The sequence below is a fragment of the Ambystoma mexicanum genome, chromosome 1p, assembly GCF_040938575.1.
Source record: "Ambystoma mexicanum isolate Mex_15411 chromosome 1p, UKY_AmexF1_1, whole genome shotgun sequence".
NCBI classification, from domain to species: domain Eukaryota; kingdom Metazoa; phylum Chordata; class Amphibia; order Caudata; family Ambystomatidae; genus Ambystoma; species Ambystoma mexicanum.
The window spans coordinates 1,361,198,147-1,361,216,931 of NC_090921.1; the positions used below are offsets into that span (position 1 = coordinate 1,361,198,147).

Here is an 18,785-nt window from a genome sequence, read left to right on the forward strand (position 1 = left end):
CGCTCGCCCAAGGCCTATCGCGTATGAAACTCCCTGTGCATCCCTCAGAATACACATACCCCACTCGCCCAAGGCCAATCGCGTGTAAAACTTCCCGCGCGCCCCCAAAATACACGTACCCCGCTCGCCCAAGGCCTATCGCGTGTGAAACTCCCTGCGCACCCCTCAGAATACACGCATCCCGCTTGCCCAAGGCCTGTCGCGTGTGAAACTCCCCGCGCACCCCTCAGAATACACGTACCCCACACGCCCAAGACCAATCGCGTGTAAAACTTCCCGCGCACCCCCGAAATACACGTATGCTGCTCGCCCAAGGCCTATCGCGTGTGAAACTTCCCGCGCACCCCTCAGAATACACAAACCCCGCTCGCCCAAGGCCTATCGCATGTGAAACTCCCCGCGCACACCCCTCAGAATACACGTAGCCCACTCGCCCAAGGCCAATCGCGTGTAAAACTTCCCGCGCACCCCCGAAATACACATACCCCGCTCGCCCAAGGCCTATCGCGTGTAAAACTTCCCGCGCACCCCAGAAATACATGTACCCCACTCGCAAACTTCCTGCGCACCCCCGAAACACATGTACCCCGCTCGCACAGGGCCAATCGCGTGTAACACTTCCCACGCAGCGGGTATGTGTATTCGGAAGGGTGCGCAGGGATTTTTAGGGACGTTTTCGTGGTTGGGGGGCTGTATGCTGGTCCACTGGCCTGTGCGCCATGTACGGGATTTGTGCACTGTTCATGGTGCACGGGGAGGGGTTGGGGGCGTAACTGGCGCAGCTGCAGGGTCGCTGCGCCACTCTGCGCCACGGCTGTTTATGGATGTTAAAATCCATGAATACGCTGTGTGCAGAAATGGATTTTGGCTCACGCGGCTCGCGCAGACTGCGCACGCGCACACTGTGCGCCAGCCGCGTGCACCACTTGTGCACTGAATTCTATGAATTACCCCCTTCATCTTTTCCTTAACTTTGCCTTGCGCTAGCGCGAAGGCATGATATACTTTTGTATATCTTGTACAGTGCATTGTAAAAGTGAGGCTTTGCAGAAGTGAAAATCCTCCATTTTATTGCTACATGTGAGTCATTCCTGCCGTAGTCTTGCAGAAAGATGAAAAAGGAAAATGCTCAAAATTCTATTTTGAGGAGGGATTGTGGTGATTTCGCATCAGGGTACAGGTGTGGAAGAGGAAAGAGGACCAAATTGGTAGGTGGCCTCTTTGTTGTGGGCTGGAAAGCCAATTTTTTTCAGTCCGATGATTTCGTCTTGCTGTGGCAATCCCACAGAATTTCCGAGGATATATCGAAAAGATGCAGTAAAAAAAAATCAGCACATCATAAGAGAATGGGAAATTGGATAATGGGAGAGGGTCAGGAGGGTTAAACGCAATGTGGGAAGGTATGAGAAACAAAAAAGAAAGTGTGTCGCACAGAGAGAAAGGTAGTGAGTATGGGAAGACTTTTATTTCAAAGTATTTGCTCATTTCTGTGGTAATCTAAACATTTTGCTTGACAACAGGAATGAGTATTGAGGCAACAGACGGCACCCGCATGTTGATCACATGTATAATACTTCAGGACATTGCTGGGGATTACTATCGCAGAAATGAAAGAAGGACGAATAAAGTGGAGGCCTGGGCCACTGGACCATGGTCCTTTAAACTATTTGTGGCAATGCGGACACTGGCAATGACCAGCCGGATAGGGTTAGTCACTGGTGAGGAACATATTGGCCATGGCCACAGCCTGGCCTTTTATCTTAATCGGGGCAATGTAAACAGTGGCCACGGCTGAGGAGAAAGGTCACTGGCCATTGCTGAAGCCCATTCAAGGTGGGATCTGTTTAATTGTTGCAAAGTAGACAGAGGCCATAGATCAAGTTCATTGCTGATGGGATCAGGCTATTTACTCCTGAGGGGGAAAGGGGACATTGTCAAAGACTATGGCCAGTGGGCCATGTTGTTTTATACTAATTGTTGCAGAGTGGACAGTGGCCATGAAGAAGATATTTTTTTTTAAATGAGGATTTAATTTCTGTTGGAAAAAAAACAGTTCTGTGGGTCTGGGAGCACATTTCCACCATTAAAAAAAAAAAGAACGACTGTATGGATTTACATCAAGCTAAACAAGCAATAGCTGTTGTACTTCGTGCCCAACATGTTTTTTTTTGTTTGCAGCAAATTCGTCCAGAAGTTTTTACTTTGCTCCTGTTCAATGTAACACGCTTTTTTCTCTACAGGAAAACGACTAGGAGTAGTCGGAAAACAGCTTCAACTCTTTTTTAATAACTTTTCAAAAATGTTATTCATTTTTCCCAGATGTTCTAGTTCAGAGGGGTCTATGCGCAACAATTGCCTTTGAAATGTTCAGCTAGTTCAGTCCAATGTGTGAGGAGAACGTATTAACAATAGAGCTTTGTAAAACGTTAATGCAATTATACAAATATGCCTCTGTCTTGGAGAGATTTAACTCAGTTATCTTCTGATCATCTGTGATGTCAGACTTTCACATGTCTTATCTAATACCGAGCCACCTGAGGCCATCAATATTTTACATTGATATACATAATCACACACATCTTTACTGAAACGGTCGCATTATCCATAGTCTCATAGGGCTACACAATCCCCCTGTCCCTCAGCAGCGATCTGGCAATACATTTTAACTAGAACTTAGTCATGGTGAATATGTCAACAGACCTTTGCATAGGAAACCGAGGCTCCCTAACCATAGATTTGCTCTGCTTGTTTTACCCACTCTTGCTCGCCTGGCCATTTAAGTAAGTACTTAAACGTATGAATTCCTCAAATGTGTAGTGGGCCACACGGTTAGCTCTGGCTTACTTACATTACAGGCATCTGCGCCCCTTTTCCACGGTCAAAGCATTGGCATTCGGCCTCAGTACTTATGTACCAAATCAGTATACTGTTTTTAATGTACATGATCATCCCTACCTTTTAGCCTGCCTTTGAACTTCACTGCTTCACTTTTCTTCTCATACATATTATGCAGTTTAGGTAATCGGCCTGGATTGCAAAACAAAATGATAGCAATTTTTTTGTTTTTATAAATTAGGCATTTGTCCTCTTTAATTCGAACGTTGACAAAGAAACCCAGCATTGTTTGATGGATCTATTGAATCAGTGATATTTTTGGTGAAATTAAAACACACTAGGAGATATCTTTCCTATATCTGTTGGAGAAACAATATTTAAACATAGTGCCGTCATTTGAAATGAGAGCATATTCTCGACCAGGAGATGTTTCTATGTCCACAAATAAACAATATGTAAACATAGTGGCGTAATTTGGCCCTAGTGATGACATCAGCATGACACATGAGGACAGACTTACCTGTATAATTTAACATGTATTTTCCAGGGTGTCTCCATCGTGGCACTGCCACACCACTTCAGAGTAAAAGCAGTTTCACAACGGAACTGGTGTCCATCTTTTTTCCTTGTCTATTGTGTGGAAGAGCTGGTGTGTCGCAATAGTTATTTTTCATCTTTGCCTCCTTCAATACTATCATGGCTTTGTTCCAGCCATTTTCTTATTCAGACCTGTGTCCAATGACTGATTAATCTATGGCAGTGGTATCTTGGCTGGGTATGGCTGTTCTCAGGAACACTTTACAAGTCTCTTTCCTAGAGGGACCTCATGACAACTGCCACTGCCAGAACCTGATCCATCAAAGTGGGGCACTATATGCTCGTAGGTAGGATGTGAACTGGAGAATACTGCACGCCTGGTGGAGATGAGTGATGTGGACAGTGCACATGAAACTACGGACCACCCACAGATAAGCCACATTATTTTGCTTACTGCATATGTTTGGATCAAGTGCTAGCCACGGTAGCCTATCGTATCAGTTTTTTCATGCTTTTACCAAGATAAATTTGCATACTGTGAGAACCAACAGCATTGGAATTTTTAGACGGTCCCTGGAAGTATGAGCCATGGGCAGAGCTATAACTAAGGATGTGATGCAATGAAAGCATTTCAAATATGATTGGTTGGCACAAACACGAGAGTCCATACGGCTGTGTAGCCATAACATGAGCCTCTACCCAGGCTGTGGGTACGCCCAAGACATCACCAATGAAGCAGAGGCTTTTTTGCTTAAGAACTGGAAGAAAGGGTCATGTGGGTGCTAGTTTCAAGGTCAGGTCCATTATGTGTAATTGAAAGAACCATTAAAGGTGGAGGGTGTGTGTGAGGAATTGCCATCAAGTATTAGTACATAAAATGATGCTAGTGATTCCTTCTCTAAAGGGAATCTGCTAACCAGATCCACCTTTGTCGCAACTCCATGCCAAAAGCATAGTGTACTTGTGCCCTGCTGCATGATCCGCAGCACCCACTCTGCTCGTGGTGCAGAGCAGGTTCAAAGGTTACAAGATGCCCACTCAACCACTGCAGCGACAGAAAGGTCACTGCAGAACAGGGACAACATTTAAGATATGCCCCTTGTACCCAAGTAATAATGATCATGAGTACCCCATGCTGGTGGCAGGGTAGTCTCTAAGAATAAGCTATGCCTGAGTTTAGGCACACTGCACGGCAATACCTCTGATCATGGCCACCACATCCCAATTGATATTGCACATGTGTCAGCTGATGGAGTCAGCTGTGCTGTGGAAGGGGATATGCATGCGGGTCAGATGTGCTGATACTGCCACACGGCAGGGCAGAAACCCAGGGGACCCAGCCTCTCTATGATTCTCTATGGGCGGGCTGGTAACCCTCTCCTTCTGAGACAGCCGCACAGCAGGCAGCTGTCCTGAGCCTAGGTCTCAAAGGAGCACACCCATTCAGGAGCAGTAGTCTTACAGCAGGATGCTGCATATCCAATGGTCCTTGTTGTCAGCAGGAGAGAAGGGGTGGGAGTAGGATAGGCTGGAGTGCTCTGGACACTGAAGAAGCATTCCACCACTTTGTTTCTCACTTTCTCTCTTTCCCTTTCATGTCTCCTGCACATCCTCTGGAGCAAAGCACTTTGGATGCAAGATCAACAGGGCAAAGTCCATTCCAGCCAGGAGCAGGGATTGGTCTCCTAAAGCAGGCTAGCTTTAGAGCAATCATCTGAGGATTTGTAACTTTAAATGAAGGAGACTTGCATGCCTTAAGTAGAATTCCCTCAAGGGTCCTTCAAGGCCCTAGAGACATTCTAAACATTCTCAGCTGGACTTCCTTTGGGTCAGTTGCACTGTCTAAAACCCTCCATCAGAGGCGAAGAAGGAGCTGTTGAAGAAAATCTGCCTCTTAACCACTCCCAGGGAACATTGGGAGTGTCCATTCCTGTGGACCAGCACTAACCATTCTGCAACAAATCTTCTGTGCCAGAAGAGCAGACCTTGAATTGGAGTATCCTATCCTTGAGTCCTTTGTGAAGGCCTCACAGCAACTGGAGGGTCAGACCAGCAAAGCTCCCTGTTCTCCCTCAACAAGTCTGTCATTCCATGTTTCCCGTATCCTGAACAATAGGGAATGCGCTGATGCTGGTGTCTGCATACCTCCAACCAGCTGAACTATTGCCCTGCATCTAAACCAGCTCAACACTGCATTGTGTCCTAGCAAAGCACATAACTTGTTAGGCCCCAAGCGACTGATCAATACCAAAAACTGAACCAAATCTCTGCAGGGCCTTTTGCTGACTCTAACCAGGGGATTACAACCATGGGTTGGCCCAGCTAGCCCAAGAACCGCTGCCTCATTGACTGCACAACGACAAACCCTCAATCACCACTTCAATCACTGTCGCCAGGCGACTCAAACCGCTGGAGCATCATTCGCTTACCTCTCTCAGCAATGTGTTGTTTGGGTCATTACTGTTTCACTTTCACACACCTCTTGAGAATATAGCCTTCCATCTGCCCAACAAAAGGTGAAGGAGGTATATCTCTTGTTTGTCCCTGTTTTCCCTTTATGATTCCTTTGTGTGCTGGTTTGTAGAAGTGTGAGGGCTGAGTAGGCCTGTTTACCCATAATCATACTTGTAATCCTGTAAGGCAGAATCCAATTTGTCACTGTGTGTCACCTGGGTAGGCTGGGGGAATTGTACAAGTCTCAAATTGTGCTGTAAAGCCATGTCCCCAAGGCTGAAGGAGGTTTTGAAAGGAAATTCATTGCTAACTACATTTATCTGACTTGTCTGTATGAACCCAAAGGTGTAAAACCCTATATAAACCATGGGGATTGGGTAGCTTGTGGGCCATAATTTTGGGATGTAGATATGCAACCAATTACACTGTCCATTTCTGCACAGCTGTAAGGAAATAAAACCCAGCTCTTCCTCTGCTGCCTGAGATGCTTAGTGGATTTATTCAGTGGGTTTCCACAGTTGGTGCCATTGTGCCTCAGATTCGTCATGCCAGCTGTGAAAGTAACGGGGGTCGTGGACCGCTCATACTTGCACCCCTGTTTGCAAAGTGATATCTAGGAGGTTCACTGAAACCTTTTTAAGGGTCTTTGAAGGAGGGCTGTCTGTGAAAAATCAGAGAGAAAGGTGATGGAAATTAGGTTCTTGGAACGTTCTGGTATGGGGTAGTGGGAAGTAGGATACCCAAAACAGGGCTATTAGTCTAACATTAAGCATAAATAACAAATAGGTAGGTAGGGAACAAGTAATAGGGCTCCTGAGGGTGGAGCCTGAGGAGAAAAGAAGTTGAGTTTGAGAACCAGTATGGAAATTCTGTTTTTAAATAATCATCAGTCTGTTTAGGGAGAAATAAAATGGTATTCTGTACACAGAAATAATATGCTTAAGAGAGAAGCAAATTTGACAACATGAGGGAAAATCAGCAAACAATATATAACCATCAATGGGGGAATATATAAAAAGCAGGATGGAGAAAGTTCATTCAATGCTCAACGACTCTAATGCCCCAGGCATAGAGTTGCCAGCATACTGCATGTACACCAATTATCAACCAACTACTTGTAACTATCTAGAGAACTAAAGCTCAGTGACACAAGGAGACCTAAAGCTCCATGACGCAAGGAGATAAGCATAGATCACTGTGGGAGGTATCTTTGACTTAGGAAAACTTCTATATTTCTGCTATTTTACATTTAGAAGAAAAGAGGGCAAAAGAATGCTAGAGCAATGGGGAGTGTTTTGGTAGGGGAGTTGAAGATGAGAGAATTAAAGAATACACATGTAAAAATTAGATGCGAATTACACAAATCAAAAAAGATAAAGAGCAAACAAAAGAAAGGGATGGGCAGGGAAAAAGAGTCTGGAAAGGGTGGGGTCAGGTTCACATCCCCCAAGAATCCTGAGCAGCAAATGACAAGGCCAAAGAAGATGAAGATGACGAACAGGAAGGAGTGGATATTATTGAGGTGTTAAGAGCTTTTAATGTACATGTGTAGTATGCATCTGCAGTGCAAACCCAAGCTGCATAGCAAGAACAGCCATAAAATATGACAGTAGCAAGTGTCCAAACCCAGCAACAAGCAAAGAAGCACACACTCAGTTGAGTAATTAAACAGTGCTTCTGCATCTATATCTATAAGACAAACCCATACTTATCTATTACAGGTCCTCTAGCGGTATGCAATCAGTGAGTCAGAAACAGTCGTCTAAGAAGGATCGTACACCAGGCAAGAAGTAACGCTGTTTATTACAGCTAGCTGAGCACAAATCAAACAGCACAGTGGAACAGAACTTGATGATGAGAGCTGACAAACTGGTTCACAGGTAAATATACTTTTATACAGTTAATACAATATGTATACAGTTACAAACAGTTGCACTTCAAACTTCACGTCTTTGATGTTCTTACAAGGCCGATTGGTTAGAATACATCATGCCTCTATAGCTATAGAACACCGGGTGAGTCAGCAGGACCACCTTATCCCTTGGAAAGTTGTATAGGGTTCCGATGCCACCAGAGCCTGGAGCTCACTGACTCTGCGAGCGAAGGTGAGTCCTACTAGCAGAGCTGTCTTAATGGTGACCAGCCTAATGTCCGCCGGAGCTCCTTCCGCACTGCATTCAGTCCTTTTTCTGTCGCATTTGTCAACTGCAGCACCTCGTAGTGGTTAATCTGCAGCCAAATGGCATTTGCGGCAGTAGTAAGGATGTAAAAAAGATGGATGCCTTGGTGAAAAGTCTTAAGTGTTGTGGGATCACATCCAAACTCTGTGATGATTCTGTCAAGATGTAGTTACTACTCCTTTTCCTTCTTGCCATTTTCCTGTGTTCGCCTTTTACATCTTCCCGCTCTCTTTTTCTTGTCTTCTGCCACAGTGTAGGGAGATAGTTAAATGGTAATAAATCTGCCTGGGGTATGACCAATGCAGGGTTGTGGAGGGTCACAAGTGCACACACCCCTCCTCAATCTGGAGGCAGCTGGGCATAGGCTCTAGATCCACATGACCACCAGTAATCCATCACAGCCACAGTCACTTTCTGCAATGTTGGGATGCATATCATCTTCCCGCACCCAATGTTCATCCCCATCATGATCGTCCCTGTTGCTCTGAAACACAAGGAGAGCTGTGCAAGTGGCTTTATGCACACTGGTGGATGTCTCTCATCTATGCATGTCAAGGCATGCATATTGGCATTCCATATTCCCTACAGTCATCATTTATCTTCTTCACCGCCCCTTCTTCATATCCTACTAGCCCTTCTGCGTGGCATTGCACCGTCCCCATTCCCATTTCCCATCTTGAACACTGAACTCCCAATTTGCATCAGGGGTCTAATGTGGCACCACAGGATATCATCTTGTGTTGAGTTCTTGCAGTATATTCTCCTATGAGCAGTGGCCAACTGTTCCCCCTTAGTGCCCCTTCTGTTATATATTTTAATATTTCAAGCTGTATATAATTGTCTGCATATATCTCCTCCCCTTCGTCTATCCATTGTACTTCTACTGCATGCCCTTGAAACAGGCCCAGAATCTTACATTGTGACAGGTGCATTAGGCATCCCGCTTTCTCTGCTGTTACCTCTTGTGGAAAGAATTGTTTTGCTGTCCCTCTAAAGTGCGGGATTAGCTAGCACATATAGCAACTGACATTATTGCACTCTCGCCCCACCCGCCTCATCTCATCATACCAGATATTTCCAGATGCCATGTCTCTCCCCTCCTCAATGTAGTCATAGAACCTCTCAGCACTAAATATACTTCTCTTAGTACCTGCCCCCTTCCCATTGTCGGTGGACAGACCTCTACTTTCATTATGCAGTGACAACCAAAGAAAGAAGCAAAGACAGAAGAGAAAGAGACAACACAATCCGATCCCTATTATTTTCATATCGTGTTTATATTTTCTCCCATTCCCCCCACTTCTCATAGGCCCACCTTCTTCTGTACTTGTGCTTTCTGTAAAGTCTTATAGTTGAAAAATAATTCAATGATAGTTGGATAATACTTCCCATCAAGTTGGACCCCCTTGGACGCTGCTGTAGTTGGAAATGTGACGCCATACCCTTTTTCCGTTTATCTTCACTGCTGTGGGTGTTGCATACCCTACTTCGTAAGGGTCAGTGAATTTCGGTTCCTGCCACTTCTGTACGAAATTACAGATGAGTATTTTATCACCCGGATAGAGGGCCTGTGCTTGTGGAAATTCTTCCTCGCTGTGTGCACTTGTCTGTTCTTCAGCGTTGGTCGGCCGGCTTGTTGAACATTGCACCTGGCAGGAGACCTATTTGAGGGCATTTTTCATTTCAGTTAGATGGGTTTGCAGTTCTTCTCCCAAAACCTGCGCCATGGTGTTAGCATCTGAAATTGAACAGGCAGGGGGAACAGGCGCCTGCATCCTCTTACAAGTTACAATTTTGTGCAGAGTCAAATGATGATCAGCAGGAGAGCAAAAGCGCTAAAGGGAGGCAATACAGCTAGCTTTTGCACAATGATATGGTTAGCTTTGCCAAGCATTGTTTAAGCAAGCTGTTTAATAATCCTGTTTGCGTGCAGCTGGTATACTGCAGCTGGTACACTGTGCAACGTATGTTTCTTATTCCCAGGAGGTGCTTCATCTCTTTTAAAAGGTTGTTGGTGAAATGTTGCCCATTATCAGACCTTATCTCATCACATACCCCCACCTCGAAAACACCTCCCGCACCAGGAATTTTACAGCCGACTTTGCGTCGTGTTTGCAAAAGGTCCTGCTTCAAACCAACATGAAAAACAACAGACAACAACAAGCATGTATCAATACATCTGTCTTGCATGTCAACATATTCGATGTGTAGGTGTCGGAAGGGCCCTTCCATTCACGTAACGTCCCTTGCACCGTTTTCAATGTATATCCCGGACAGAAATTGCTGACACACCACACAATTTCCTGAGAACTCTACCATCCGCTCATATAACTTTTGAACGTAGCACCCTTCGCTTCACTGAACAGCTTCTTCTCCATGCAGTTCTATTATCCGTACGATGGGAATTGTGTTAAAATGTCCCCTTTCCCGGACACTTGACCTTTGCTCGTCCCTGCCACCATCACCTGTATTCTTTCCTTTGATCCACCTCCACTGGTAATTTTAATGCTTCTATCAGTTGCCCAAACAATTCAGTATGTTGTACTTGTGACCGTTACTTCTCCTTCTAAACCCCTTCCTTTCCCATCATGCTCTTATCATGCTGACCCTGAATGTATTGTAGACATGATGTAAGCAGAGTCTGGAAATATGTTAGCTGCATCCCCTTCCATCATGTTCAATGCACTGATCATGGCCACTAGCTCTGCTGCCTGTGCTGAATAATGCTATAGTAACCTCTTCTGTGATGCAATTACATACTCTCTGTTCTTATAGCATACTATCACAGCCCCAGTATGTCTCCCTTCAGTATTGGGGTCTATACCTGAGGGCCCATCAATAAAGACCATGTCTGCTCCCTCTATTTCTTCTTCTTTTACCCAGATGTTTCCTTCCATTCTGTCCATATGGGCTGCACAGTCATCCACGTAGTCACCTCCCCCTGTGGATTTGGCTATTAATGTTGCCAGGTTTACCATGCGACACCTCACTACCTCAATGGCTGGGTTTGTCAGTATTATTTCATATCCTGAAGCCCTTTGTGTTGTCAGTGTAATCTTTGATTTTTCCAAAATGGCGAATAATGAATGCTCCACATACAGTTCCATTGGACAACCCATAGTGATTGTCGCTGCCTTGTCTATTGTAAATGCTGCAGCTGTGAGCGCTTGTTCACAGGGAATATGCCCCTGAATTACCATGCCTACGATACCACTATAGTAAGCCAATGGCTTGTGCCACTGTGTTTTTTTTTGCATGAGGACCACCATCAACACTGAGCCATCTGAGTGGGAGAACAAATAAAACATTTCTTTGTAATTAGGGGTGGCCAACAATGGCTCATGGCCCGATGCTTCTTTTAGCACAGAAACATTCAGGTTCATTTCTGCTGTCCACTTTATGTCCCATTTCTCCGTCTGTGCTTCCTTGAGGGCCTGCAGCAAGCGATTTGTAAAGTAAATGTGGAATAATTGAAAACCCATGCCCTGCAGTAATTGCACAACTCCAGAAACTGCTGCATCTTTTTCACGGTGCAGGATGTGCGGTCATATGAATTGTTTCTACCGTCTTCTGTGCTATCCTACGTCCTTCTATTGATATTATTTGCCCCAAGCATACAACCTCCACATGGCAGTATTATAGTTTCTTCTTGTCCACCTTATACCGTTTGTCTGCTAGTAACATTAAGAGATAGACCAAATTGGCCCTACACTGTTCCTCAGTCTCGCTGCACAGCAATAAATCATCAATGTATTGTATAACTGTGCTTGAAACTTGTAAGTTACTTATCTCCATCTGTTTCACACAGTTGAAGATGCTGGGTGACTCGCAGTACCTTTGGGGCAGCCTAGAGTGTTCAAATCGGGTTACCCTATATGTAAATGCTGTCAAATATCTAGAATCTGGGTGTAGTGGGATGGAAAAGAAGGCGTTCTTCAGATCGATGAATGTGAAGTACTTTGCCTTCGTCGGAATATTGTACAGTATCATATCAGGGTTCGCCACCAGGGGAAATTCTGCTTCAACCACGTTGTTAATAGGGCATACATCTTGTACAATAATTTCTACAATCCGCCCTTTGATTTCTTTATCGGGTATATAGCTATTTTGCGCGGTGACTTGGATGTCTGTATTATGCCCTACTGCCACAATGCATGTAGGGTTCAGTATAACCCCTCATCTGCTTATCGGGACAATGGGTTTTGCTCAGGGCAGCAGTGCCACTTCTTTTAACTTTATCTTTACCCCCCTACTCCTTGTAATACCCCTACATCATGGTGCCACTTTGTCGATAGCCTTTCTGGAACCTTTTTTAGATCTTTGTCTGTGTGTTTGCTTCCCCTCTTTACCAGTTGTGTGAGTATTGGCACCAGTTTGTGTACTACCCTTATTGGGCAGCGTATTTGTAGCTGGAACACCATCTTCCTCCCCATCGGAGAACAGCTGTTCATCTGTTACTCCTGTAATTGTCAGTGTTGGGTCAATGCATAGCACTGTATGCCATTCCATGTTGTCATTATCCATTCCACATAGGATCACCATATCTTTATGGATCACAACCTCCTCAAGCTGTAGCATGACCATCGTGCCTTTTGTGTTTTCCTTCTGGCACTGTGATCAGAATAGAAATTCTGACGCCAACACCTTCCCTTTTATCCCTGGGACCCATCCCAACAATATCTTGACCCATACAAAACATGCTGGGGTACATGGGTTGGCCCTGTAGTGTGGCTTGAGCGTACACTGCTAAAAGGAGTGCAGCCACTCATGTGTAATAGATGCCTGGTGTTGGGCTAACTCTCCCCTTTTCTGTGAATGATATTGTGGTGTTCAATTTGCTCAGTAGGTCTCTCCCTAGTATGGGAGTGTCTTTGGAATATATCAAGGGTGTTATAATGTGCTGCATCCCTATTGTTAGTGATAAACCCTTTGTTACTGGAACCTTCACTATTGCCCCAGAAAAGCCATGCATGTCCATTACTTTATTTGATACTGGGATCCCCCCTCCCTTATAAAAGATTTGGTGGCTCCTGTATCTATGAGGAATGAGCTACCTTGGGTTCCCTTTCAGGCTGTCAGTTACTGCTAGGACTGTACACACACTCAAACTCTCTGCAGGCCCCCCTATTGTTGCGGGTTACGCTGCAGGAACGGGCTCCCTCTGATAATGCTGACCCCAGTGTAGTGAACTACCACGTTCTGCCATAGCACTAGTGTACTTCCTATAGTGGGCACTGGCATTTGTGTTATATTTGCAAGGGCCATCCCGCCATCCTGGGCTTGGGGCTGGTACCCTTGTTGCAACTGCGCTGGGTTGGACTGCACCTGCGGCAACTGCTGTTGTGCTGCGACAAACCCTTGCTGCATATGGCATTTGTATTGCCTGTGCCTGCTCTTGCTGCCCAAACAGGTAAGTGTGTGCGAAATGCTCCATGTTCCCATTCATAAAGCATGACCCCTACATCCTGTATCCTACTCCCCTATGTCCTTCTCTTCTTCATTCCAGTGGATACCCTCTTCCTATTGAAAAGAACTCCCCCCTGTATGTAATTCCCCTGCTGCGGAGCTCCCCTTGTGGAATACACAGCAGTGGTACATTCCTCCCTGGTGGGAGAATGATCCCCATGGGACACCCTCACTGTTGGAAGGGCACCACAGTGGCAGCATTTGGTATGAGCATTGCCCCCTCCTTTGTGTACCGTGCCCATTTCTTTTGTACCAGCTTGTTTTTTGCCCTTGTAATATTTTCTGCCGCCTGCCCCTTGCTCTCTTGCTTCCTTATGCAATAGTGCACTATATTTGCCTGTATCTCTGGCCATCCCTTGATATATTCCTACAATCTTGTCTAGGGATGGCTGAACATCCGCTGGCAATCCCTTGACCAATATGTGGTAGAACAACGCTATGCATTCAACCCAGGCCTTCCACATTTCCAATATCTACAAGTCCTGGACGTGCTTGATATATTCTGCTGGGTCTTCATCAGGCTTCATCTTGTGCGGCATGACTGCCCCTAAGTGTGAACTATCTGGGTACATGCTTCTCAGGAACTTCCATACGTTTGCTCGGCAGTTGTTGAACAGAGCTCCATGGTGTGCATTGGTACTCAATTTCACTCCTTTGCTCCCTGCCTGCTCCCATATTTTATCCCCTTGCTCTCCTATTATGCCCGCAAATAAGCTTTTCATGTCCCCTTTTGCGAGCGTCACCTCTGCTGTCTCTTTCTGGAATGCATCTATCCACTTAATGGCCTCCGCCACAAGAGAGGGATGGCTACATATTAGGTTGTCCCGGTCGATTGTCTGCCATGGTACTTAGTGCGTGTCCCCTCTCCCCTTCTGTAATAACACCACCTGCATCGCCTAGGTTCCTGTCTCCCCTGCCCTCTATGTCGCTTGTGCCAGGCCTATTTTTATCTTCTCCTTTCTGCTACGAAGGGAGGTCGACCAGTCCCTCCTGGGAACCTTGCTTTATCCCTGTCTCTTTTCCTTTCTTCCCCTTCTCCTCTCCCAGTCGGGGGTCCACAGTTCATCCCTTAAACCACTTAAATCCTCCCCTACCTCTTCTTTGTTCGATGCTATATTATTCTTGTCCTCTCCTTCTGCCTCCTCCTCTCCCTCTTCTTGTTCCTCATCGTCCAGTCCAAATTGTATCCTTCCCAACAACCATTCCTTTCCTTATCCCTTTTCTCCACTCTGCCTATCCTTCCTCGATACCTCTTTTTCAATCACTCTCTCTGCTTCATTAAATAATGCATCCACTTGTTGTCGGCTGCTCTTTTCAATTTCTGCTTAGTATTTCCTCTCTCGCTTTTTATTTGCATCAGCTCGTAGGGTGTATCTATCCTTTCTTTTGCCCACTGCCCCCTTCCCCGTCTGGGCACTCCTGCTGTGGGTTTGTATACCTTGCCTCTGGTCTTAATGCTGGATAGGCACCATAGAGTGGGGGCGCAGCACTTGGCCAGTCCCCTTCCTCGGCCTCTTCTCCTTCTTTCTTCCTGGGCGCCCCCCTTTTCACCTCATACAGCTCCATAGCCTCAATATATTCTGCCGGCTCTTTAACTTGGAGCCTTTATACCTTATTAATAAATACAACAGCATATTTTCTATTAGTATACTATCAAATGTTCCCTCCCTAGGACATGCATGGAAACACTGACCTGCAGTCTCATGGACCCACTGGAAGTAATACTTTAGTATTTTATTTTGATATCGGGGTAATTTTTCACATATATGGTCGAGGGGGCTGTCTCGATAAGCTATTCTTTCTCCCCTCTTAATTGTCCCTCCTGTATACCCTAGTTACCCCAGACACCTCCTCCCCGTCTCCCTTTTTCCCTTATATCTTTTACCTGTTCCCTTTTGTACCTATCTTCCAGAAACACCCACGCTCACTTTCAGTCACCCTTTTTCCCCTTATTTCTCCCTTTTGCTCTGGCCTTCTTCACAGGCCCACCCACGCACTCTTATCTGACACACTGGCCTTCTCCCCAGGCCTTTCCAATCACTCCAGGTTAGTAATGCAATGGCCCTCTCCATTGGCTCACCTCTCCCTATCTTAGTGTATGTGGGTGCCAAGCCACCTCTCTTCCTCTTGCTCACGCCCACCTCTCAAATGCCAAGCACGCTATTATACACCAGGTACCTGTCGGCAGCGACCCTTCTACCTTTGTTAATACCGCAAAAGTAATATGAACAGCACTTACTAACATGTGTGCGTCCCTCTCTGTTCCTTCGAAACACTGCTTTAACTACTGCACAGTAAAATAAGACCTGTCTCCCCTATATGACAGAACTGTACAATCCCCGGCACTATGCACAACTCCCATCTAATGGAGTTCACCTTTCACTATGTACCTCTCCTGCTCTAATGCAGGTGTGCACGCAAGCTTGCTCCCTACTGGGTGACATGTACTAGAATCTAGTACTACTATGGCCGATTGTCCTCCCACCTCCTTGAGGATGCATCTTTAACAACCACGATACATCACATTCTTGCACTCGGGTGTCCTAGAGATCCTCAAATCTTCTCAGGACCGAGCCTCCGCTGCATGTTCTCTCCTCCGTTCGAGTGCGGGCGGCGCTTGTGAGCAGGGAGACCTTTGACGACTCCGCGTCTGCAGGGCCTCCTCGTTGTCGTGTGTGGAAATGGCCTGCAGTCACCGGAACAGTACACCGAAGGTGGACGTCGGAATACCTTCAGTTGAATGAGGGAACTGAGGATCTTGCTGGGGCCTCTAAAATGTATTATGGGTCCTCTAGCGGCAAGTAATCAGTGAATTAGCAATAGTAGTCCAAGAAGGAGCGTATATCAGGCAAGAAGTAATGCTGTTTATTTCACCTGGGTGAGCACAAATCGAACAGCACAGTGGAACAGAACTGGTTGACGAGCGCTGACAAACTGTTTCACAGCAAACAATACTTCTAGACAGCTAATACAATATGTATACAGTTAGAAACAGTTGCACCTCAAACTTCACATCTTTGCTGCTCTCACAAAGCCGATTGGTAGAATACATCATGCCTCTATAGCTAGGCATATGTTAGTTGGACATGATTGGAGCAAAACAGACCTGCCCCCTCTCAGTGTAGTGTCACATTGCCTCCTGCTCCACCCCGCAAACTCCTTGCAATGAGTAATGACATAATTGTGCTGATCTCTGGATCTCTATTTGTCTACCATTGGTCAGCACCAAAAAAGAAGGAACATGGGACACCCTGAGCTCGTGGAAAGGGAGCTTGTGGAAAGGGAAACATTCACATGGCAACTGCCTGGCAAGAATCCTTGCGAACATTGCTATGGACACACTGTGTACTTGTTGTTTTTCAGGGACACCAAAACTTACAATTTTTGCGCACCTCTTCATTCCCCATCCTTGTTCCCATACCTACTGGCTAAAGGGTGATTGGAAATTGCCACCAGTTGCTGTGGGACTGGCTTGCCAACCTTGATTGTATTGCCTGGTGCTATTCCCAGCAACAGTGGTCTGCTGGAGATGAGCAGCAAGAAATTCAGCTTCCCCCACCTCACAGCTGCTGCGAGTTTGCAGTGTGTTCTAATTGGCCTGCTGTGAACAGCCCATCTACAACATCTCTCCATGCAGCCAGTTCCCCTGTGCCCATGTTGTTATATGTACAGTGTTTCCTCCCTTGTTCCATTCCATGCTCTATACCTGGGGTTGGGTACAGCTTCCAGTGATCCCTTATCCCTAACTTGGGGGTGTCTCCGCCCACCCCCATCATTCCCGCAATTGGTAGGTGCATTGATCTGTCTGGCACTGAATCAGCACCTTCATTACACTTGAACAGGTGCGATATTAAACAATGCAAATGGGCAATTGCAAGCCCCAGTGACTCCGTTAACAGGAGTAGGTCTTGAGGTCACTGGTAGCCTGGTAAGGTACAGGCCCCATCGATACCCAGGAATTTAAGGAATTTGTCTAAAGTGTTGAAAATATTAGAAAGGATAAATAAAGACGTATTAATGAGCTTAGGAATATAAAACAGTGCTCTAACCTCTTCTGGCAAGAAATTACTCAGCTCACGAGGTTAATAATACCTACTGATTTAGACCAGCATTAGACTTAAGAGAGTGGTTGGGCCACTGAAGATATGGAAAGAGGAACAGAATTGCTACAAGCTAGGGATAATTACATATAGAAAAAAGGTCATTGGTGTGCCTGAGATAAATTGGTCAAAGGTAAATAATTGTAAATGGTAGAAAAATTCAATTCTGATGTGTTTTCTGCTCATGTTACAAAAAACATAGCTTTGATGAAGGCCTACACTTTGGAAAGAGAAAAGCAAGTAACTATTTCCACTACCTGGCACCTCTAGCCCACCACATCTCTACTTTCTGCTCTAACTTTCAGTCTTATGCGGATGACACCCAGCTCTCGTTCAGGCTACCTACAGCCTCTTCTGCTCCTTCTCTCATACCAGACTGTCCGCAATTCAGGAATGGTGTGTCTCCAACGATCCCTGCCTTAATGCCAGTAAGACTGAGATCCTCCTCTTTGGAACACCTACTCCTGCCTTCCCTCTCTCAGTCTGGGCGCCCACCCTGGGCACTCTACCTGCTCCTTCCTGTGAGGCGAAGAACTGTGGGGTCATCTTCGATTACACCCTCTCATTCTCTCCTCACATCTCATACGTCTCTAAGAAGTCACATATCAACTGCACCTCCTCAAAGGTATTCTTCCATTTCTCACTTTTAACCAGAAGCTCAATGTCTCCAGAGCCCTGGTCCTCTCTAGGCTGGACTACTGCAATAGCCTCTTTCTAAATCTTCACGCCTCTACTCTTCGCCCTTTAGAACTTATCCAGAACAGGACTGCAAGGCCTATCCTTGGACTCACGCCAAGGGATTGTATCACTCCAGCCCTGAAATCTCTACACTGGCTCACTGTGGCTGCAAAGATCAAGTTCAAGACCCTCTGCATTGTCCACAAGGCTTTCTGGGACCGGGGACCAAACTACATCCAACTTTCCCTTCCTAAACATCTTCCTTCTCTAGCCCTCCTCTCATCCACCTCCAACACTCTGAGGGACAGGTGCTTCTCCAGGCAGAGAGAGGGAGGATAGATCTCGCTCTTCGGCTGGGGCCTACCTCTGGAACAGCCTCCCTGCCTCTCTGAAACTTGAGCAGGACCATCTAAGGTTCCGGAAGCAACTGAAGACCTTCCTTTTCACTCCCACTTTCTCTCTCCTTCTCCCTTGCTGCTGTCCCTGTCTGCTGCGCACTCTGGTTACCTGGCCACCGACTGAAATTACTGGACCA

At 46.0% G+C, this 18,785-nt stretch overlaps 1 protein-coding gene across 4 annotated transcripts in view; it reads right to left on the reverse strand.

Annotated features, from left to right (window-relative positions):
• C1PH16orf78 (chromosome 1p C16orf78 homolog) overlaps positions 1–18,785 on the reverse strand; it is a 598,571-nt gene that overhangs the window by 173,718 nt on the left and 406,068 nt on the right. For 2 of the 4 annotated variants that reach the window (XM_069649646.1, XM_069649662.1), the window contains one exon: positions 2,956–3,027. The exons of the other annotated variants lie outside the window; for them this stretch is intronic. In XM_069649646.1, coding sequence (XP_069505747.1) covers positions 2,956–3,027 — 72 coding nt within the window. The remainder of the gene's footprint in view (positions 1–2,955; positions 3,028–18,785) is intronic. 4 annotated transcript variants of the gene reach the window in all.